This window comes from Muntiacus reevesi, chromosome 8 (genome assembly GCF_963930625.1).
Source record: "Muntiacus reevesi chromosome 8, mMunRee1.1, whole genome shotgun sequence".
In the NCBI taxonomy this organism is placed as follows: Eukaryota; Metazoa; Chordata; class Mammalia; order Artiodactyla; family Cervidae; genus Muntiacus; species Muntiacus reevesi.
Window position 1 is genome coordinate 47,401,151 of NC_089256.1, and position 24,283 is coordinate 47,425,433.

At 42.4% G+C, this 24,283-nt stretch overlaps 1 protein-coding gene across 12 annotated transcripts in view; it reads left to right on the top strand.

Annotated features, from left to right (window-relative positions):
• Positions 1–24,283, top strand: part of KALRN (kalirin RhoGEF kinase) — a 678,650-nt gene that overhangs the window by 300,515 nt on the left and 353,852 nt on the right. For all 12 annotated transcript variants that reach the window (XM_065943374.1, XM_065943379.1, XM_065943376.1 and 9 more), the window contains exon 10: positions 12,123–12,245. In XM_065943374.1, coding sequence (XP_065799446.1) covers positions 12,123–12,245 — 123 coding nt within the window. The remainder of the gene's footprint in view (positions 1–12,122; positions 12,246–24,283) is intronic.

Genomic DNA, 24,283 nt, shown 5'->3' on the forward strand with positions numbered 1-24,283 from the left:
CAGAGGATCTGGGGATGGTATTCCTGGGGTTGGCCAGAGAGCGGAGAGCTAAGTTATAGCCAGGGGCCAGGGAAGAGGAAATCTAACTGGGTGCCTGCTTTTGGCAGTGATAGCAGGAGGTCAGGCTGGAAGGGTTAGGAGTGGTCTCGGGGGGAACATGACCTGTTTGAGGTTTCAGTGCCCTCCCTTAAGAACAATGTGTTTTGCTTTTAAGTGGTCCAAAAGTGAGCTAGCGAGGGCAGTGATGACAGCATTTTCTGGCTCAGTGACTTTCCATTCTGAATGAATACATTAATATTAAAATACATAGTTCTGTACTACAAATGAATCTCACCTGTTTCTCTCAGTTTTTATTGAGGCCTCATATGGAAAGCTATAGCTTTTACTGTGTCAGCTCTTGCCTGCCAAACAATGTGTAAAAAGGATTTGAGGGTAATTTTTTAAAACTCCAGATAGTCGATCTTTTACTAGCTATAGTGACTAAAGCCCCTTAATCATACTAAACCAGTTTGGGCATTGTATAATCCAATTGACAGCTTTGCATAATAAAAGGTGAGCACTTTAGGTTACAAATTGAATGCTTAGGAAAAAATGACTGGAATGATGATGGGTCTAGAAATGAACTCTTCTTATATAAAGAAAGGATTAAAGCATCTGAGAAGGAAAATCCTCACCCAGGGCATACATAGTCCCAGGTAGATGGGGCAACACACACAGCAGGAATCATTCTCAAAAATCTGAAATGCCAACTGGTGGTAGTTTGTGGGTATGTCAGGGAGGAGATTCAAACATCAGAGGTATGAATAGATTCCAGCCCTGAGATTTTTTTTTTCCCTGAGATTAAATGTGTCTTTAAACGTTTTATTATTCATAGCTCATGATTCATCTTTATGAGCAATTGAATATCTAATCACTTCACTTATCTTATTTAATCTTCCAACACTATAAAGCAGGTGATAGTTTGGTCTTCACCTTACTGATAAGGAAATTGAGGCTTAAAAAGGTTAAGTAAACTTGTGCAAGGTCACATAGCTAGTGGCAGAGGAAGGATTTAAACCCATGTCCACCAGATTTCTAAGTCCATGCTCTTAGCCTCTCTGCTATGCCCTGGGCACTATGCTAGATGATGAGAATGCAGAGAGACACAGCCCCTGCCCTTGAGGGGTTTATAAGTTAGTGCTGGAATGTCATTGCTCAAAGGGCCCAGATAGATTACTTGGTCCTAAAGGATGAGAGTTGCCCAAGGTTGCATAACTGCTGACAGATGAGATTCGTTCCCAAACTGCCTGTCCAGTAAGACCCACACAGGCAATCACACTCGCACTCAAATGCTCTTTTCCACCCACTCTGTCATTATAAAATGGCTCGCTATGGTTATTTATCTCTAACACAAGCCTTAAAACAAGCCCTACTCATTCTCACTTGTTTTTCACAACCATAATTAAATTACCTCAGCATTGTTGGTGGTTTCTTTGTTGGTGGTTTTGAGTATCTTGAATAATTTCCATTTGCCCATGGTAGTATTTAGCAGTATTAAAGCTCTCAATTAAATTTTGCTGGTGATAATCCAGTCATTCAGATATGTTCAAGTAGACGACAGATGATTCTTTGGGCAGGGTGGGTGTCCAGAAAGTGTGCAGGTTTTGGCTTGGCTCAACTGGGGGAGGTAGAGAGAGGAGAAACAGAGGTCTCCGCCAGTCAGGGTTGCTTTCTGATTGGAGTGGGGATAAGGAAGCTTTCTCATCTGACTCTTTTTTTGGTGTCACTGATCTTAGAGGGGGCACTCTATCCCTCTCCCTGTGGGAGGAGGCTGGTACCGAAGGGTATGTTCCAGTCTTCTCCATGTACACTCCAGCTAGAATTAGCAGGGCTGGGGTGTGGGCCTTGGAGTCCTGCCTCTGATCTGCTCAGACCCTCCTGCCTGGAATTTCATGGACCCTTAGTACCTCTCACACTCTACACCTCACTCTCCTCCTTCTCTGCCCTGCTTTCCACCTTCTGTTCTCTTCTCTGTCATGGTCTTCTCCCTTGGTGCTTACTTTGATTTTCTGGTTGCAGACTCGGTTCTGACTAAACAGTGGTCGTTCTGTGATGAGCACCTTCCTAGGAAGGATTTAGGTCCCTCCCTCTGGCAGGCTTGGGAAGCTGGTGGGTCCTGAGAGGCAATGAGAAGTGCCCCCCCCCCCCCCACAAAGTTACTGAGCCTCAGGGCTTTCTTGAACCACAGTAATTTTGAACACCTTTAAAGTCCTCAGTTCCTCTTTTATTGTTATGTTAACAAGTGACTAGACAACTCAACATTCAAAAAAACTAAGATCATGACATCTAGTTCCATCACTTCATGGCAAGTATGTGGAGAAAAAGTGGAAACAGTGGCAGATTTTATTTTCTTGGGCTCCAAAATCATTGTGGATGGGCAGTAACTGCAGCCATGAAATTAAGATGCTTGCTCCTTGGAAGAAAAGTTATGACAAACCTAGACAACTTATTAAAAAACAGAGACATCACTTTACCGACAAAGGTCCATATAGTCAATGCTACGGTTTTTCCAGTAGTCATGTACGGGTGTGAGAGTTGGACCATAAAGAAGGCTGTGTGTGTGTGTGTGTGTGTGTGTGTGTGTGTGTGTTAGTCACTCAGTCGTGTCCATGGAATCTGTGACTCCATGGACTGCAGCCCACCAGGCTTCTCTGTCCATGGAATTCTCCAGGCAAGAATACTGGAGTGGGTTGCCATTTTCTTCTCCAAAAGAAGGCTGAGCGCTGAAGAATTGGTGCTTTCGAATTGTGGTACTGGAGAAGACTCTTCAGAGTCCCTTGAACAGCAAGGAGATCAAATCTGACAATCCTAAAGGAAATTAATCCTAACTATTCATTGGAAGGACTGATGCTGAAGCTGAAACTCCAGTATTTTGGTCTTCTGATGTGCACAGATGACTCACTGGAAAAGCCCCTGATGCCGGGAAAGACTGAGAGCAGGAGAAGGGGGTGACAGTATGAGATGGTTGGATGGTGTCATCAACTCAACATGAATTTGAGCAAATTCTGGGAAATAGCAAAGGAAGGGAAGCCTGGCATGCTGCAGTCCATGGGGTTGTGAAGTGTCAGACAGGACTTAGTGACTGAACAACAAGACAGTCACCATCTAAGGACATTTCTGATAAACACGTACTCAGCATGTCCTTGACCTCAACGTGCTATGTCTGGAGCTTTGAATACCAGGCTAAAGGATAAAAGATTCATACTTTATAACTGGTGGAGAGCTAGAAAAGATTCTGACCAGAGAAAACAGGTTATCAGAGTGAAGGGCTGAGGTAATTTTGTGCCAGCAGAGGACTGAGTTGGACTGGGAAGATTGTGGGATCACAGTCATTGACTGAAGTGATGGGAACAAGGGTAGATATGAGAGTATTTATGAAAAAGCATCACTGAAAATTGCTGTCCATTTTGCTATAGAAAGCAAAGCAAGTGTCAGGTATGAATGTGGAACTGTGTTTTTCCAAGTCTGGTTCTTGGACCAGTTAAAGAACCCAACTCAGGTCCACTTGTCCAACATAGAGCAAAGCCAATGTACTGACATCGAGTCCTAGTAAAGGAAGGTACAGTATTTATTGCAGGGTGACTAGCAAGGAAAACAGGAAGCTGGTGCTCATAAGACCAGAACTCCTTAGTAGTTTTCAGGGAAGGGTTTTTAAAGACAACATTAGGGGTACACACACACGGTATGTGATCCGTTCATGGACATTCTTCTGATTGGTTGGTGGTGAGGTAACTTGGTGATGTTTCGAGAATCTTAATTATCAACCTTCTATTTCCATCCAGTCTGGGGTCTACTGCTTGTGGTCAGCATGTAATCACCATCCTCCACTGGATGTGGGGCGTGGTAGTCTTAGTTTCTGTGGAACAACTCAAAGATATGCACCAGATTGTTATCTGTATCACTTCAGGAGGAACTAGGAGTCCTGTGGCTCTATTGTTCTTATCATTAACTACGTGAGCCTCCTCTTTGAAACTTGAGGAAGGCCAAACAAGAACAGGGTACTTGGAGAGGCTTTTGTACCTGGAAGGGCCTCGAAGATCCTACTCAGTTTCAGTTCCCCCTTTTCTTTGATGCTCCTCAATCCTGAGAGGGACAGGGGTGAGATAATAAAAGGAGTACAGTTTTGGATAGAGAAGTAAAAAACTCAGTTTAGGGGGTGACTTGCCAGGTTTCAGATCTCTGGCATTAAGATCATCTGGGCAGAGTTGGGGCTTGTTAAAAACAGATTATCTGGTCCTGTTCCACACTGTTTAGTTCAGAATCTGTGGATAACATGGTGTCTATGTGTTAGAAAGAACCCCAGGTGATTCTGAAGCATTCTAAAGCTTGAGAGCCTCTGACTTGAGAGATTCAGTCCTTAGTGATGAAAAGTGTGGTGATACCATAAACAGGAATCAAAGGCACTATAATGACGAGATGCTCTCAGGGAGATGCCAAGGACAAAGATGAGTTCCAGTTACCCTCAACTGCTGGGCTGGCCAGAGTGGAGTGGCCCAAGGGAGGAAGACTGATGGTCTCCTAGATGGCTTCCACCTGGCATCACATGTGTCAGGAGACAGGACCGTAGTTCTCAGGGGAAGATAATATGTTCACCTGCTAATGAGTTTCAGCTGAGCCCTCTTGGAAAAGTGATGGCTTTCTCTGCCATAGCAGGACATTTATTTTGATCATACTTGTTCCAACAATGAGACAGAAAATAATTCTGAAAATTATCAGAATTGCTGATAACTGATAATTGCTGATAATTGGGCATTTCAAGTGTTGCCCACATGCTCTCCAGTCACAGCCAATGGGGAGCAGGGTGGTGCTGGCAAAGGATGAGCCATTCCCCTTTAGAACTAATGTGCAGTGTGCTGTGTAAGGAAGCAGAAATAATGATTTGATGGACTGTCCTGGGTACTCTTACACATCATATGTACTCGAGCCTTTAACAGAACAAAATGTATTGTTGACACCTGATGACATGTCAGCTCTCCTTCCTGAGCTCAGAATAATGGCTTCTACAGAGTTGAGGGGCAGGGCTAGGAGGTAGGAGCTGAGTGGGGGCAGTTCTTCACTTTAGGTAAAATATCTTGCCTATTTTATCAGGGATCAGATTATGACACAAGATTAATAACATATTTCAAATAAGGTGATTGATCAGAGAGAGCCAGGGAGGGAATCAGAGAGTTGGAATTCTGGTTTGACAACTGTTTGCTAAATATCTTCATTTCCTTTCATGGTTTTGCTCTTTATCACATAGAAAGTTCTCACATCAGATTGGTTGAATTAATTCACTCATTTATTCACCTGATGTTCTTTGAGGACTTAGCAGTAAACCAAACAAAGCCCCTGCCCATGTGGGGCTTATATTTAGAAAGTAGAGAAAAACACTACTGCAAACAAACAAATATGTCATAGTGCTATGTGATAGCCAGTGAGCTGAATGAATAAAGCCATGGAATGTGTTTAAGAAAAGGTTCCAAGTATGTGAAATGGAACCTACACAGTCCTTGGGGCCAGAATAAGCTAGGTGCATTCATAAAAACAGGAGAATGGTCAGAATACCATGGTGAATCAAGGGAAGAGGGACAAGAACCTAGGTTCCTCTGTAATTTATGATGCCCTTAATTTATGATGGTGCACATTTTCATGATGCTTTACTCACCTAAACCACTCACATGTAAACAGAGCTTAGACACCAACCTAAAACTTTGTTCAAAGGTCGCTGCCTTAAAATGCAGGGTCCTTCTGCATTTTAAGTTGGAGTTCTTCTCCAATGTTAAGTGAAAGTGAAGTCGCTCAGTTGTGTCCAACTCTTTGTGACCGCATGGACTGTAGCCTGCCAGGCTCCTCCATCCATGCAATTTTCCAGGCAAGGATACTGAAGTGAGTTGCTATCTCCTTCTCCAACATTAAGATTCTATCATATTAGAAGAATCAAAAAAAAATCAGAGTCTCAGGACAGAAAGCAGCTATGCCTTTGATTTTCTCCCATTAACTTGGTTGCATTCATGCCCACTGTCCAGAAAATATCAATACTTCTCTTCAAAAGGACTTTTCTCTTCTCCTTAGCAGCTAGAAATAACTGTCTCCTCCCCTAAAAACAGAGTCTTGATTGTATACTGGTTGGAATAAACACAATTAAATGAGGAAGAAAGGGGGTGATTAGGGAATTATACATAATGGCTGTTAGATTGGCTCCCAAATCCAGTTCAGGATGTGAATGTCTCTCTTGGAAAAGGCTGTTCTGGGAAAGGACTAATTCTGGTGAAAAAGTTGGGGAAAGTTGGGGCATGAGAAAGGAGGAAGACCTTTATAAGTGATTTGCAAGATTACCTGCCTGCTGTTGTGGTGAGGAGTCCTGGGCTGACCAGGACTACTGCTCCCAGTGACAGGGCAAAGATCAGGCCGCCGGCTGAATGGGTTGGCACAGCTTTCCCCAAGACAGTAGGCAGCCATGCTTGCACTTGACCAATCATGTCTATAAATATTCATTGAGTATCTCCTGCATGTGCAAGGCTGATGGGGACACTGGGGGCAGGCAAGTGATGAAAGGGTAGCATACAATGGTGAAAACCTCGTACTTCTTCAGGAACTACCTGCAAAGCAAGGCAGTGCAGAGGGAGGATACACACAAAGGGAGAACTTTGAATGCAGGCTGTGAGAGGTACTGAAATGGAGGTTCCTATCTAAGGAGTATGGAGCTAGAGACATTCAAAGTCATATGTTCAAGAGGATGAGTTTGAGTTGACTTCAGCATGTCTTAAGCAAACCCCTCTGCCAAGTGCCATGCTATGTCCAGGAATCACAGAGAGGTCAGAGTCTAGTGGAAGAGACCAGCCTATGGGCAATAATTGTAGTTTGAACAGAGCAGAGAAGAGTGATACCACCCCCAGCCTGAGTGGGCTGTTAAAGAGAAAAGACTTTCCAAAACTAGAGATTTTGAGATGGTGCTTAAAGGATAAATATGAAGGAGCCTGGGAAGTGGATGTAGGCCAAAAAAAAAGAAACATTTCATGTGAAGTGAAAAATAGCAAGAACAAAACTCAGAAGGTTAACAAGCAGTTTGGGGGATATTGAGAGGTGGGACAGGAATTCGTTGGAGGTGGGATTTGGAGGGGGTGGGGCTGGTCACAGAGGACTTCACATGTCATGTTAACGCTTCCCTCATAGCTCAGTTGGTAAATCATCTGCCTTCAATGCAGGAGACCTGGGTTCGATTCCTTGGTCAGGAAGATCCCCTGGAGAAGGAAATGGCAACCCACTCCAGTATTCTTGCCTGGAGAATCCCATGGACAGAAGAGCCTGGTGGGCTACAGTCCATGGGATAGCAAGAGTTGGACATGACTTAACGACTAAACCACCATTACCAAAAATTATACCCCAGTGAAATGTCTTCAGGAATGCAAGGGTTAATTTGATGTAAGCCTAAATTTATAATTCTTCAGATAGATTTCATATCCCTAATTTTTTTTTATCATTAGGATCCAACTATATTAACAATTTATAATTTATTTTTAAACCTTTGTGTATAAAATTACTCCTTTGAAGTTAAAGGCACATCTTGCCAGAATCAGATTGAGAACTATCATTGGGTGCTACTTCCCACTCAAGTTCAGACGCACACCTGTCATTTGTCAAAACCAGAATGTGAGTATGAAAATTGAAAGAAAACATGAAAAAATCTGTCATCTGCTATCCCTTGTGAGTCACTTACTTCTGCACCAGTGACAAGTTCCTCTTCCACCCAGTTTTTCACGCCTTTCTCCTGGAGGGATTAACCTTCCACCTGCTTCTTCATCACTCCCATGCCAGTCACCAAATCCTAGCCATAAATAAGTAAGTAAGTGAAGTCGTTCAGTCGTGTCCGACTCTTTGTGACCCCGTGAACTATAAACCACCACGCTCCTCCATCCATGGGATTCTCCAGGCAAGAATACTGGAGTGGGTTGCCATTTCCTTCTCCAGGGGATCTTCCCAACCCAGGGATCAAACCCAGGTCTTCCACATTGCAGGCAGACGCTTAACCTCTAAGCCACCAGGGAAGATATTACTCAAACCTGTCTCCTCACAGACACTGCCATTGGCCTCATCTGAGCTATTATTGCTCTTGTCAGGATTTCTGTAGAAACTTCCTGTTTTCCTACTGTGTTCCTGCCTTCGTCCAATTGATTCTCCACAAAGCAGTCAGAACAATAATTTTTAAATCAAATCTGATGGTGTCGTTCTCCTCCTTTAGCCCTTCAGTGGCTCTTAGGCCAAACACTGGAATGGAGCTCAGCCCACCAAGGCTTAGCTCTGTCTGGTGCCTGCCTTCTCTGGGCGCATTTCCTACTAAAGCCTATTTAAGCCATGCTGATCTTTTCAGTTGCTAACTTGGTTAAGTCCTACTATCTCTCAGGTCTCAGCTAAACCTCATTTTTTCAGAGTGAGCTTTCCTGACTGTTGGCACTTTTCACCCTTGCAATTAATGATGAATTGTGTGGTTTCATATCTAGTGCTCTTAACCCACCTAGACTGAGTTCCTAGAGTCAGGGCCACCCTGCACCTTGGGCTGTCCTCTGGCCTAGCACCAGGCCACCATGAGACTAACAATATATATTTATTAGAGTATGTGAATAACCATATCCTAAGCCATGCTTCTCTGCATCCAGAAAACCCTTCCTTCAGACCACAAAGAAAAGGAAAACCTCCTATTGTTGGAAGCACTTAAAAACCAATTCAAAACCATCAATAGTATCATTACCTATCATCCTGTATCCTGAGAATTGACTATTTTAAATAGGATCTTGTAGATGAGAGAAATTAAATAAAAGGGCACAAATAAGGGGTACCTTGATGGGTGCTTACACTTTGATAGGGTCCAGGGTGAGGCTAGAAACTCAATTTATTCTTCACCCAGTGATGTTCAGGTTCTGGGTCCCACTAGACTTCCGATGCTGCACATTAATTTACAGTGTGTCACTAATTGTCAGGCACTGCTGGTGTCTGCTCACAAGCACATTTCTCTGCTATGCAGTCCATGTTAAAACCCAATATCCCTAGGGCTGGGGACCGTGAAATCAAAGGTCAAGAGAGCTTATGAACTGTCTGGAACAAAACCGTCAGAAATTATCATTTGAACCATTCATTGATTACGTTTATCTGTCCTCAAGTACTTTTTCAGTCTCTGTGTATTACTAAAGTAATTTTATTCACTTCCTAAATCTTTTGCTTTTTTATTTGTTAAATTGATTTCCCTGAAGCTCCTGAATCCACATTGAGGTTACACTGTTTTCCCCACAGCTCCAGTTCTAATGGCAAAAGTTAGACTAAATGGAGACAATGTAACATCACAGAGCAAAGTTATGTTTAAACTAAGTAAAATCCTCTTAAATATGAAATAGACTTTTAAGTGGTTAAAATAGAGCTAATTAAGTAAACTAGGTGTCACTAACAGAAAATGAATTGACATTTTAAAGAAAGCAAAATAAAACAAATTGCTTTAAAAAAAAAATGTTTAAAAGTTGTGAAAGCACCCCCAGGGAGTATAAAAGCGAACCATTTGTGAACTAGTACATGCAAAACATTTCTCTCTAGCCAATTTGCCTTAGAGTATTATTTAGAATATTTATTGAAAATGAAAGAGATTGAAATTTTAGAGATTGAAAATGAAAAGGAACAAAATAAAATTCATGAAAAAAGTGCCAGAGAAGTAGATCACACTTAACTACTCAGAACAAAATTTTTTTTTTTAAGTTATGATCTGAAAATACATCATAAATTCCAAAGCACTCATGAAAAGCTACAAGACAGCTCTCTTGTATGTAAAAATTATCTCCAAGCTTCAGTTCGTTCTCAAAAGGGGATTAATGAAAGTTTAAATATGCATAAAAATTATAAAGTTACACCAGCCATGGTACACAATATATGGGAAAATTTGTGACTAGAAATGTTTATCTTTGGCTTTGCATGCTAATACCCATCATCCATTTTACTGTAAGAATGTGGGATCAAATTGTGGTAAGTCAAGTAAAAATGCACTCTCCTGATTTTTGTTGCTGAAATATCACCATAAGTAACTCAAAAGAAAAGTGGGCTCTTCTTTATTCTGAGAAAGGGATATTTAAAGTTCCTTTCAGTGTTTGCAAAAGGTAAAAATTCAGTTCACTTACTATTGCAATTTCTTTCTGCAGATGTGCTTCCAGAATATTAAAAAGTATTGTTAGATTTTTGTTAGTGTTTAATATCTTCTTTTGATTGAAGTATAGTTGATTTACAGTATTGTGTTGGAGTCAGGGGTACAGCAAAGTGATTCAGTTTTATATATATATATTTTCAGATTCATTTCCATTATTATTACAAGATATTGAATATAATTCCCTGTGTTATATATAATAAAATCTTTTTGCTAAAGTGTTTAAGCTCTTTACACTAAGTGTTTAGATAAAGTCATTTTCGAAAAGGCTTTTTTTCCCCTTCATTTTCATGGATAATTACCTGATAATTACTTGGCTTTGTACCATGCACTTTTGTTAAACCTCATTTTTATATTTATATGTGCTTTTCTCTGATACCATCTTGGTATGACTTTATGATACTGCCACTGAAGACTTTGAAAGTTTCCATACTTCATACAATTGCAGACATTAATTTATCTCAAATGTCAGAGGATGTGAAACCAAAGGCTAGATTCTGTAGAACCAGAACTCCCATGCCTGCAATCCAGGCAATGATTTGGTCTCTCTGCTTACCACAGGACCATCTGTAAAAGAAACAGAATTAAAGTACCCTTTTAAACAGGCCTAGTTCATCTAAATCATTTTCCCAAAAGTCCTTCTAAAATCTGAGAAAGCTAGTACCTCATTAATCAAATGTTTAGTTAAAGTTTACTCTAGTAGGAGTAGAGTCAAATTAGTTGAATCTTAGCAGGATCTGCAACAGGTGTGTCTGTCCTGTAATTCTGATTTAATTGTGGCCATTTGATTTATTGAGTGCCAACTTCCTGGAGCCCAGATGAACTGCTTCCCTTCTCCCTGGGAGACCCACATTTTTGTTAGGCTATGTGGACAAATGCAAAATGGACTCCAGGCTTTGATCCTACCTATATTTCAAGAGTTTTCCTAAGGGGTATCCACTCCTCCTGTCAAGTGCCCCTCAGGACAACATATTTTCTCACCTTCTCAGCATTCCCTCACCCATCCCTCTACTGCTTCAGTCACCTCTTTTTCAGATGCCCTCAACTCCGGGGAAAATGTCTTGAGGCCAATCACTAGACCTTAAATCTGGAGAACATGGAGTCTCTACTGCCACCCAAGAGCATCAGCGATACTAAAGACCTTACTTTATTTGGTTGATTGGTTGATGCTGATTGGAGGAGAAAGATGAAAAGAAGCCAGAGACCACAATTGTCCTGGTGATTGGCTAACTTTAGTACAGTTCCAGTTGGGGACTGACTACTCTGGACTTTACCTCCAGAATTAGGGAAGCAGTCCCAGGAGAGCAATGAGACAGGGTACCCATGACTTGGTGCCACTTCCATGAGCATTTTTATGGTGGAGTGAGAGCCAAGGAACTGCCCTGACCTGACATTGCCTGTGTGTGTGTGCTCGGTGGTTCAGTGATGTCTAACTCTTCTGTGACCCCATGGACTATAGTCTGGCAGGCACCTCTGTCCGTGGAATTTTCTAGGCAAGAATACTAGAGTGGGTTACCATTTCCTACTCCAGGGGATCTTTCCGACCCAGGGATTACTGCCTAATTTCCTGCAAATGTGTCTGACTTTATGGTTGGAGTCAAAGTTGTGAGAGGGTTAAATTGTGTCTGGCGGTCTATGTAGCTTGTTTAAAATAATGGGCTTATTAAGGCTGAGAAAACTGAACAAGTAATGAGAGGATATTCTGGAGATCAAAGAGAAAGAGCTGAACTAAGTTAAAGGTGGGATTGTTATATTGCCAATGACAGTAATGAAATCCCTGTGTCTATCATGGATTGAACATTTCTACCTGGACTGCCACTTTCTAATTGGGATGGGGACTCTGATAGCCTAGCGGTCACACATGTTGTTACATGTCTTTCCTTTTGCCAAGAAGTCATTGTTTCTGTCTTCCTTCTCTGACTAGGTGTTAGATTGGATTGAAAACCACGGCGAGGCCTTTCTCAGCAAGCACACAGGGGTTGGGAAGTCTCTGCATCGAGCTCGGGCCCTGCAGAAGAGGCATGATGACTTTGAAGAGGTGGCTCAGGTGAGATGCTGTGAATGGTTGTATGTGTTTGGATCCTGGAGAGGGAGACCAGGGCTGTGGCTTTGGTGTTGGTAAGGCATTCTGGGCTGCCTTCCTGCCTGATGCAAGGAGATCCTTGTTTTGAATCACTAGATGAATGGTAAATAAATATTTGTCAGCTGTGGACAGTTGCAGTAGAAAGAGTAAGGCAGGGAAGAAGTAGCTGGGAACGGTATCAGTACATGATGATAACACTAACCCCATGCTGTCCCTCCTTACTGAGGTAGAGGAGTTGGGTGTAAAATCCATTGCCAGTTTGCTCATGTAAAGTACAGGTCAGAGAGAAAAATAGAGTGGGGAGGCTTCCCCTACCACAGGCATTACTTTTCCCTGTCCAGCCAACAAGTAATCTCTTGATATAATCCATCTCTCCCTGCTTCTGCTTCCTGATTAGACTGTGTCTTTATGAGAGAACAGAGTGTTGTACCTTCCAAAAGGCTCCTGCTTTTAGGAGGAGTGTTTCCTCTGGAAAGGGGAGAAGTGGGTGTGGGCCACAAAGGAAACACACACGTGCAGTTGCAGTCACCACAACATTGCCCTGTAAATAGGCCTTTAGAGATGGGTCTCATATTCTGGAAATGAATCCTTGTTCATGTCTTCTCTGTCCCCGTTCTGAGGAAGGGAGTGGGCAGTGGAGCTGCCTAGCATCCTAGAATTGGTCGTCCACATAGGAAAACCAGCCCTGACCACGATGAAGGCAGGTGGATGGACAGTCGGTAGCCCTCTGCCTCAGCTCTGCTTTGTCCTCTGCAGTGTGACCACCATGCTCAAGTGATGAGGAAGGAGGTGATCCAGGCAGGAAGGGGCTCTCTTTCTTGCTTCTGTTTTCAACTAGGTGAGGGCCCCTGGGGGGAGAGAAGTGGATTTGACCCAGAATTAGGTAATTCCTGAGTTAGAGATCAGTGTCAATCAATGAAAGCATTAGAAACCGGTACTGGTTGTCACGGGCTGCTGGTTATGGTTATGAGACAGTCACGAAGGGCATCACACATGGTATGATGTCAGAGGCTGGGGGCCACTGGTCAGCAGCACTACAGAGGGTCATGATTGAGTGCAGAAACCTCCTTCAGCTTCATGATTTTATGATTCTTTGACCCAAGGCTGATATGACAGGGGAATTCTGAGCTCCCATTTTCTACATTCTGGTTTAAAAACTGTCTTGAATCAAAGCAGGAAAAGAGCTGTCTCATCTGTCACAGTGCCTGGAAATACGCCCTTCTGCAGGGAAGAGCAGAGAAATGGCAGATGAGTCCTCCTTCATCCTGCAGATGGCACTCTTTCAACAGCCTGTGTAGAAGCCGAGCTGTGTGAGGAAGGGAGCCTCAGTTATGACAGCCTGACAGGCAGATGGTGAGGGGTCGAGGCCAGGGGACTCACCAACAGGTGTCTGCAGGCCTTTCTAGTCTAAGCTGCTGAGATTGTCCATGCTCAGATAGAAGAGCTGGGGACCAGGAGACCCCTTCTGGTCCAGATAGATACTTGACTCAAGTTGCCCATAAACTTATCAAATGACTCAGGCCATAGAGTAAATCAGATTTTAAAAAAACACTTATTACATACATACACACACATACACACATTATGTATGTGTGTGTATATGTGTGTGTGTGTGTGTAGTGTGTGTGTGTGTGTGTGTTGCATGTTAAATGTCACTAGCGGTATAAACAAGCATAGGAATGGAATTGCTGCCCATAAAAGCATAGCGGTCAGGGGACAGATGCATCCATATCTGCTCAGGAGGTGGAATGGGCAATGGTGCTGCCATTTTGTCCTGAGATATTTTCTACAACTCAGTAGGGGAGTATTCAAATGCTTGTGGTTTAGAAAGCAGCTGTGCCCACTCTGTTAATGGTCTGCTTAAAGACCTCATTATCTGAAATGCCAGACTCTCTGTAAGCCGGTTTAGTCAAAAATTAGCAACCATTTACATTCGAATATATATTTTTTAAAATCTGAAAGCCACAAGTCACGTTTAAGCAGCTAAGCACTAGTGTAACATTTTTGAAAGAACAGACCATTCAAAGAAAGAGTTAAAGTCACAATTAGGTACTTCATTCAGTAATCTCTGGTTAGTTATTTCTCTAGCTGATCCTTGCTTTTCCTCAACCTTGAATACATTTTTAAAAAACTTCATTCTGAGTCTTGGGGTCAAAAATAGGCATAAAATGGAAGAGAAACATTTTAGTGGACCTACTAATGACCTTGCCCCTAAACGATATTCAAAGTATAATCAGCTAACTTATCAGAGTAGTAGGGTTGAGTAGAATAGGATAATTCATAGAGATGGATAGCCTATATCCTCAAAATTGGACAATTGCACTCAGTTTCCATGTCCCATCAAGTCTCTGTGTAGGGCCCTGTAGAAAATGAAACAAATGCATAGTTTCTGTCTTGAGGAACTCACAATCTAATGAAAAACATGCAGCCAGAGTATTCTAACCCTCTAAGAAGTCCCACAGTAAGAGAGGGGACATAATCTTTACTCATTTAGGGTTTTCAAGGAGTGCATCTAGTGAAACCAAGATAAACCCTTAGTTCATTTGATGATCCAAAAAATATGCCTGCCTAGTGGTAGTGTAGTGACCTTTGGAGTAAGTTCCATCTTTCTTGTCACGCCTGAGATGGTAACCAATTATAGCAGCTGCAAATGCAAGCAGAAGGAAGAGTGGGGAGAGATTAAGTAGATACTTTTTCACACTCCAGTTTCTTAGAGATGATGAAAGCTTCTTAGACAAGATGGAAAAAAATAGTGAGAAAGAAAGCCAGGAAAATGCTGATAAATTAATGTCATGAAGTGGGCAAGTGGAAGAATGTGAAACAGCAGAGAAATGAAGGACAGTCTTACCCTTTGGAGCTTGCCTGGCACTCTTCCCATTGGGGTGGACTCAGTACATTCCTCTTTCTCCTTCTCTCACTAGGGAGAAGTTACTGGCATGAGCTGATGGGAGGGGTCTTGTGACCACTGTCAGGAAGAAGAAAGATGTTTTATATAGTGGATAATTCCCAAACAAGGGTTTTTAAGGTCATGTTGTATAGACTTGATGTGGAAAATTGAGAGGAGGTCAGAGCCAATATCCAAGATATTATATAGAGCCTGCCAAGAACTTCTTATCAAGACTATCAATTGCCCACCGCCCCCGCCACCACTTTTGCTGCTTCCTGTGTGAAACAGCAAACTCAGAAGAATTGGGAGTCCATTCTTAATGGCTAAAGTTCTGGGTGGTACACTGAAAGATTCAGAAGCACAAGTGGTGTTTCTATCTCTTGTTCCGTATGATGGTAGTGACTATGAGAAAGAAGGGAGGCTGAGAAACAAATGATTTCCTGTGTAAATGATGTTTTAAAAAGTCTTCTGGACAATATCCTGCAAAGCCAGGATGATGGACTTCTGGCAAGGGGCAGAGTGCATCTTGTAAAGATTGAGAAAGATGTGCTTTGGCAGGAAACCTTGTTGATCTGTCTAGGATTTAAGTGAATTTTGAAATGGAAGGAGAAAATTACCCCAGTAAAGCCAAAACCAGATATGTGAGGCCCACAGGTGACACAGAAAGAACCATTTTCTGAAGGAAATGCCCTTAGGTCAACTTAAGTTAGAAAAAATACCAAAAATACAGATTGTAAACAATATTAGTAGTCTACCTTATCCATATATCAACAAAAGGCATGTGTAATAAGTAAGGTACTTAGACTTTAACACAAGATAAACGTAAATATTCCTGAGACTTTAAGGTATGAAGCATAAGTAAAAAATGGCAGTTGTATAAAGTTTTCTGTTTAGACTCTTTTCATAGGAGGGCTAAGGATATATCAGGAAGGTTCTTATCTGTATGAGATCTATAAGCCTGAGGGTAGTAAACAATATGAAGAAATAATAGAGATTAAAGGAGAGCAGACAGAAAGCCATGCTTGTGACTCGAGAGGACCATAGTCTCCTCCATCAGATGGAGGATGTGGGAATGTCTGATATGATTTCAGTTCTGGCTCAGGGAAAACTATAGTGGTTATGAGAGCCCTCAAATTTCCTGGCATCTCCTGTAGATTGTGACACTGTAAATAAAACATTAATAAGTTGATGAAAGCAAAGCGTTCTATTAATACAATGTAGAGAGAGGATCGTTTCACAAAAGCTTGAAAGACTCTCAAGAACCTTGACCTTTAGGTGAAAGAGTTTAGACATTTCTCTTAAAGGGGAATAATAAAAGACATTTGAGTGATGATGCAAATTAAAATATAATCTCTAAACCAGAGAAATAAGAATTTCTTTATGCATTATTTAGATCACATAAGAATATTGTGCCTAATTATAGAAAATATATTTTCAAAAGGATATTGACAAACTGTGCTGTGATTGTCGGAAGCCTGCCAAAATAGCGACATTGTAATAACTGGATATGTTCAATTATATGTTCAATTATTTTGAGTAAGTACTTTTTTATGGAAGGTTGGGGTGGGCGGAGTTTTGATAGTTGAAATCTTCCTGTAGAAGAGATAGGGTGAAAGGTATTGTGAAACTAACTTTAGCTTAACTCACATATCATTTCCAACCCACAATTGCTCTTTTATACACTATTCAAAACCAGAATGAAATGTCTTGTGATGCAGTGTGCTTCTTATCATGGGAGGCTTTACATTAGAGGCAACTCTTTTCTCCTTAAACATCCTCGAGTTTTTCCCATCTTAAACAAACAAACAAATGAATAAAAAGAAACTCTACTTCCCATTTCTCCTTCCCTTGGAAGCCCAAGTTCTTAAGAGAACAGTTTATAGTTGCATGGGCATTTACTTCCTTACCTCCTAGATGCCCTTTGACCTCTGCCATTGGGCTTCTGTTCTCTCTAACCAACAGAGGTTAATCTTACCAAAGTCTCCACCTGAACGTTTCTTTTTGTTTGTTAAATCCAAAGGATACTTTTCAGATATTAATTGGTCTTCCTGAAGCATTTGACCCTGTCAGCCACTTTTTAAATTCCCTTGTCGTCAGCCTTCCATGACATCTGGATCTCTTGGTTTCCACATGACTTTCTTACTGGTCCTTCTTAGGCTCTTCTCCTTTTCCCCAGGATTTGTTCCCCAGACCTTCTCTCTCGCTTTACACTGCCTGCATGATTTTATACTCTTTCCCACTCTCAGTTGGCCCTGTGCTCTGATGGCTTCCAGATCCACGTCTCATTCCTGATCTCACCCTGTGCTTCCTGTTTGAAAACCCACTGGCCTTCTGGACATTTTTACTTCAATTTTTCAGAGGGTTCTCCAGCCTAATGTGTCCAGAATTTATTTGATCATTTCCTACTCTTTCCAGGCGCACTTTTACTCCTGTGTTCTCTCTACCAGTGAACAGCACCAACCATCCAGCTGCTTGAGCTGGAAATGTGGGAGTCATTCTTGACTCTCACTCCTCCTGAATCCTTCACAAAATCCTACTGACTCTATATCTTTAACGTCCCTTTTCTTCCATCTTCTTTACCACTGCCCTAGATCAGAATCTCATTATCTCTTGATTGGATTACTGGAGTGTTCTCCTGTTTTCCCTGACTCTAGTCATGGTTTCCTTAAATCCATGCACAAATTGCTACCAGAATGGTTTTCCTAAAATGCACATCTCGGTATGCTACTCCATTTGTTATGGTACTCATAGGAGTCTTCCCACTGGGATTAAGTTCAAACTTTTTTTTTTTGTAAAAACCCCTTGGCTCTTATTTTTCTGTCTATGCAGAATTTCTCTAGTTGTGGCAAATAGGGGCTACTCTCTAGTTGCAGTTCATGGGCTTTTCATTGCAATGGCTTCTCTTGTTGCAGAGTATGGGCTCTAGAGCTCAGATTCAGTAGTTGTGGCACACAGGCTTAGTTGCCCCTCAGCATGTGGGGTCTTCCCGGACCAGGGATCAAACCCATGTCCCCTGCATTCAGAGGGAGATTCTTACCATCTAGACTCCCAGAAAGTCCCTCAAGCTCTTGATACTATAGACCTTTTGGAACCTGACTGCTGACTTCTCTGGTTTTACCTTTTATTCCTTCTGTGCTCCCTCTGCCCCACTCTATTTGCTGTCTCAGGGTTTTAACTGAACAGGTCATGCTCCTAAGTCTCAATGCAGTCTCCTTTTTAATCCTTCCTGGTTCTTTAACTACCCTGACCAACTTCTGTTCATCTTTGAATACTCATCAGGTCTTACCTCTTCTTTCTCCCTTTTGAGGAGATCCTAATAACAACAGTACTAAAGATAATAACATTGACAGGAGAGCCTGGTGGGTTACAGTTCATGGGGTCGCAAAGAGTCGGACACAACTGAATGACTAACAACAACACCAATGATAGTAACAGTAACACTGAGTCCTTTATGTGCCAGACCCGGTTCATTTCGTTCTCATAACATCCCATGAGTGAGGTGTTGACATTCCCATTTACAGACAAGGAATCTAAGGCAAAGAAGTAAAATAATAGCTCAAGTTGACAGAGCTAGTAAGTGGTGGAACTGGGGTTCAAATCCCAGTAGTCTGACTCCAGAGCCCTGGCTCTCAACCCTTTTGCTGCAAAGTCTCTTGATTCACAAAAGCTTTGGATGTCTCTGGGATCAAACCTGGCAGGGTGCTCAGTTCCACTCAGAACCAGTTCCCAGTCCTTTCTGTGTATGGGTCTTGGTGACCCCAGGGCTGTGGAATCCTGTGGCTGCATCTCACTTTTCTCTGCCTATCCTCTGCCTCATCTGAAACACATGTACCCATGGTTGGTGAGAGCTCACTATGTTCTCTGCTGGAGCTTGGCCTGTTTAACAATTAACTTGACCAGTATCTGGCCTGAGTCTTCATTTCCATTTCCAAGCAAAAAGTGGACTACACTTGACCCAGCCCAGGATATTATTTTGTCTCTTTCTTTTTTACCTTATGCTAAAGTCAAGCTATCATTAACAAAACTGCCTTGTTTTAAGGCTGCATCCCCCTTGATAGCTCCACAAGCCTATTTGAGACATCCCTCTCAGTTGTCATTTTTACAATATAGTAAAGAAAAGTGTTGCATTTGCAGTCAATCTCTTCTTTCCTTTTGTTGGCCTTGGATCCTGTGATAATCAATTTCCCTGAGACTCAGTGTCATCTCTAAAATGGAGATAGTGATACCTCCCCTGAAGACTGATGTGAGAGTCAGAAATAACACATGGAATGTGCCTGATAGAGAATTTGGTTCATTGGAGGTACCTGGTGAACGGTGGCCTCTGTAGCAGCAGTAGTGACCCTGGTAGTGGTGATGACGGGATACTTCCAAGCCTCACTACCCTCCAGGAAGGGTTATCATGTGCCGTACTGTCACCTTTCAAGACTCAGCCTGGTGTGGTCTGTGTGTGCTGTGCTAAGTTGCTTCAGTTGTGTCTAACTCTGTGACCCTATGGACTGTAGCCTGCCAGGCTCCTCTGTCCATAGGCAAGAATACTCGAGTGTATTCCCATGCCTTCCTCCAGGGAATATTCCTGACCCGGGGATCAGACCTTGTCTCAGGCATCTCCTGCATTGGCAGGAAGGTTCTTTACCACTGGCACCACCTGGGAAGGCCCAGGTGTTGCCTGGTCTGCCTAATTATGTTGGGAAAAGTAGGCTTGTCCTTTGAGATGGGCCCGGTGCCAACTGGAAAGATCAGCTACAAGAACTAAGCTTGGTCCTCAGGTTAAGCATATGGAAGAGGGGTCCATCCAATATGACCAGTCAGAACCATGGAATAGCAATAGAGTAATGGTGCATCCTGCCTTGGGGTGATAGTGGGTACCAAGCATTGGGCATCTGGGAGCCAGTGTATTCAGAGATCCGAGGAGGAGGATTAGTGGTTTGCATTGAGAAGACTCTTAACAGACAGCAAGCTCTCTTAACAGCTAGCAGGCTTCAGTTACTGAGCTGCAAATCAGAGGCAGGTTTGCTAGGTCACCAGGTAAGGCAGGGATGGGGTAAAAGCCGTATTATCAAATGTAAACACGAGGGCAAGGCTGGGTTAGCTGCCAGTGAGACCCAATATGGAGGACTGGCCTGTTGGTAAGACATGTGATTCCATTTGACTTCTGTCATGGGACTGAATCTGAGCCTGCATGGGCCCTCAGCAAAGGGGAGAGAGTCTGGGTACCAAGTGAGGGCACTCTCCCTTCTACAGGGTTCTCTGCCTCAGTGGTCTTCCTTAGAGGGACCCCACGTGTGTGGGCACTACTTCCACAGGTGGCAACATATTTGCCTTCACAGTGAGACTAACACGCTGGTGGGAAGATTCAAGTTGCTGACCTCAGAGAGCACTGATGTGGTTTAGAAAGGAAACCAGGAAATCTGTTGCAGAGAAAAGCTTCCTCTTCCGCCCGGTATTGATGCTGAAAGCAAGCCATGTATCACCATGTCTTCCCACAATTGATTTCAAACCATATCGACGTCTTTTCTCTTCCGCCTTTTTTCATTTCTGTGACACCAGGCCCACAGGGTAGGCCTCTGGAAGCCAGCATTGTTGTAGCTGAGAGAGAGGGAGACCGCGATGGATTTGCATGTGGGGGGATGTATGCAAATTATAAATGAAAATATTTCTCATTTTAAACCTGTGCTATAAGCACATAAAAATAAGTGATAATAATAACTGCCATTTACTGAATGCATACCTTTATAAGACATATCTCATTTCATCCTTGAAACAATTCTATGCAGTAGATTTCAATGTTGTCCTCTATTTCCAGATGAAAAAATCAGGCCTAGAGACGATCATTCAAGTGTTGGAGACAAGCTTTGAACCCAGACAGTCTGACACCAGAGCCCATGTTTCCAGCTCATATACATTCAGAGTAATGGGAAAAACTGAGCTTATTCAACTCTCATTTTATATTTTTTCCAAATTAAGCTTCTATTTTATTTTTTAAAAATTTCTAATTACAAAACCACACATTTTCAATATAGAAGTACAGGCAAGCAAAAAGGAACAAAAATATTTTACCCACTCAGTTGTCTTAGTTGCTAAATCTTTGGTATTAATTCTTTCAGATATTTATTCTTCCATTATTTATACATATATGTATGTTGGTTGTCAGCTCTTCTCACTTAATGATATATCCATGGTAATGGATAAATATCTACAGAGGTTTTGTTTTTGTTTTTTGGTGATGAAATCTTTTATATTAAGACTCTTTACTCTTTCTCAGATTCTAGTAACTGTAATTATAGGCTATTAAAAGTAGCTACAGTTATAAGTTGGTAAAGAGAAGCAAAATAAGCACTGAAAACAGAGGACTGGGTTTAAGTCAAAGTTTCAGAATCATTTCCCAAGAGAAAGCTTCAGAGAATGGCAACTTACTTACGAATGCCCTCCTATGCCTTTCCAGTTCCCCATTGTAGATGCATGTATTTGAGGACATTCTGAGCTCCTAAATTTGGCTGATGGTGGAGACAGTGATGGTAGAGTTGGTGGTGGTGGGTGGGTGGGGACTTCTTCAAAACATTAATAGTTGTAGCCTCTCTCCTCCTCCCCTTCTTCCCTCTCTCCTTTCTCTCTCCCTGCCCCGCCCCCCCCACACCTTTTTGTTTTTTTTTTTTCCTTTTTGTCTGTTCCATCTCCTCTTGGGAGATCCTTTCCTGAAATCAGGACTCTAGCCAGGATCCAGGATGCAGCACTTGGTTCTGATCCAAGTGTGGTTTTAGGTGGTAGTACTTTCCAGGACCCCTAAGAGCTGTGTGACATGAGTCCTCTGTAGCTGTGATGGGCAAATCAGGAGTTTCTGGGCTCTAGAGTTAAAGGCTTTTGAGAACTTGTGAGTGGAGTGCTTCTGGGACAAGAGTTGCAGGAACCAGCACCTAAGAGCTTCAGGTGAAAGGGTTTTAGGCTGAATATTATGAAAACTGAAAGCTAAACTTACATCGCCAACAAGAACAGCCCACCAAATAGATATGTATCTTTTTTCTCTTCTGCTGAGCAACTGGAGATATTTCATGAATCAATTATGTTTGGAATAATTTTTTAATAGGAGAAAAAAAAGCCCACTGCCAAGTTCTGACAGGCACAAAGCATTGCATCTGGTTATTCCACATGGAAAGGCAACCAGGTTTGGGGCAGAGGGAGCTGAGTTCCTGTGGCCTCCTGTGGTACCAGGTGACATCCAAGCCTCATCGGGATATGCAAGGGATATGCAAGGCAACTGCCTCTTGGGTTTCAGTAGAGACTAGTATGGGCTTCCCTGGTGGCTCAGACAGTAAAGAATCTGCCTGCAATGCAGGAGACCCAGGTTCAACCCCTGGGTTGGAAAGATCCCCTAGAGAAGGGAATGGCTAACGCACTCCAGTATTCTTCCCTGGAGAATTCCATGGACAGACAAGTCTGATAGGCTACAGTCCATGGGGTTGCAAAGAGTCAAACACAACTGAGCAACTAAGTTTCACTGTCTGAGACTAGTACAGCTGTCCTACTATATTATAGGAGCATGGGCAACCTCAGCTGTAATTACACATCCCCATGGTGTTTCACACTTTGGGCTATTTTGTATAATATATCTGAGCCTCAGCAATGCCAAGTATGGATTGAAATAGCTCTGGTGGACTTTAGTCCATCACATGCATAGAATTTGAAAATAACTTTGAGGGAAGGGGGCAGCGAATAAGGCTAAAAAGGGACTCCAAATCCACGTGATAGACATGTTTCAGTTTTCTTCTTCTTCAGGAGCCTCCTTGGACTCTGCCTAAATTTATGGACTCTTTGAAGTGAAGTGAAAGTGAAAGTCGCTCAGCTATGTCTGACTCTCTGCGACCCCATGCACTGTAGCCCACCAGGGGCCTCCATCCATGGGATTTTCCAAACAAGAATACTGGATTGGGTTGCCATTTCCTTCTCCAGGGGATCTTCCTGACCCAAGGATCTTTCCTTCTCCAGGGTCTCTCACATTGCAAGCAGATTCTTTACCATCTGAGCTACTAGGGAAGTCATGGACTCTTTAGTGTCTTGGGAATTAATAAGGTCAGTCTCATTTGCTTGGGGAGAAAAGAAAACAGCTACAGAAGAGAGGATTATTTGGATGCAAAACTTGGGTCTGACCCACCTGCTGTGGCTTTGGTAAAAGTTTCACAAGTTTATAAAGTTAGAAAGGTTTGAAGTTTGTCCCAAGGAATTACATTCCATCGTGGCTTCAGGTGGTCAGATGACTTGGTACCAGATTACTTTGACAGACTATTTTCCTAGATTCCCTCTTTCCTTATCCTGTGCCTCACATAAAGGCCACTTTGATAATTAAAGCCATAACCTTATCATCAACAAAATGAGAGTTATAGATTCTTCCTACCTTTTTCCTTGTGGGAGGCAACAAGATCCCAGTGAGAAGGAAGGACACAGGGATTGGACCTCCTGGGTAGGAAGCCCAGAGCCACTCTGGTTATGTGTACAGATCACCTAACAGCTTTTCTACATCTACAATGTGGGGATTATGTTTATTCCATCATAACTGAAGTAAGTATTAAATGAGATAATGTACTTAAAAACACTTGAAGTCTACAGCCCAAAGCAGATGTAAATTATCATTATTATTCAGGGCATATAATGACAGTGGATGAGATCATGTCTGGAACATGCTCAGGAAAGAGAAACTAAAGATACAGAAAAGATTGATGCTGCTGCCCCATACTGGCTATTTCCCAAGAGAGGGAATGTGCTGACCAGTCTCTGAGTTTAAGTGAACTCTTCACACCCCAGACTTCTGACACTGTTTGAGAGCCAGATTCCCATGCGTAGCAGGGATTAGCCGGGAAACTTCCCACATTCTAAAGCTAAAGCTAGTGATTTAATGAGCCTTGTTCTGATGTTTATGTAAGTGTAGATCAGGGAGAGTTTGGGGTCAGAGGTGGATTTTGGAAATGGAAACATCATGATGCTTTGTACATAGAGCATTCTGACCACTTCTCTTACATGCCCTTCTGCCCAAAGAGAACAAGAAAGCCTTGCTCACAACTTTCAGAAAGCCCTGGGGGCCTACAGCGACTCTTCCCTCTACCTTTTTTAGGGTTATGTCAATGTA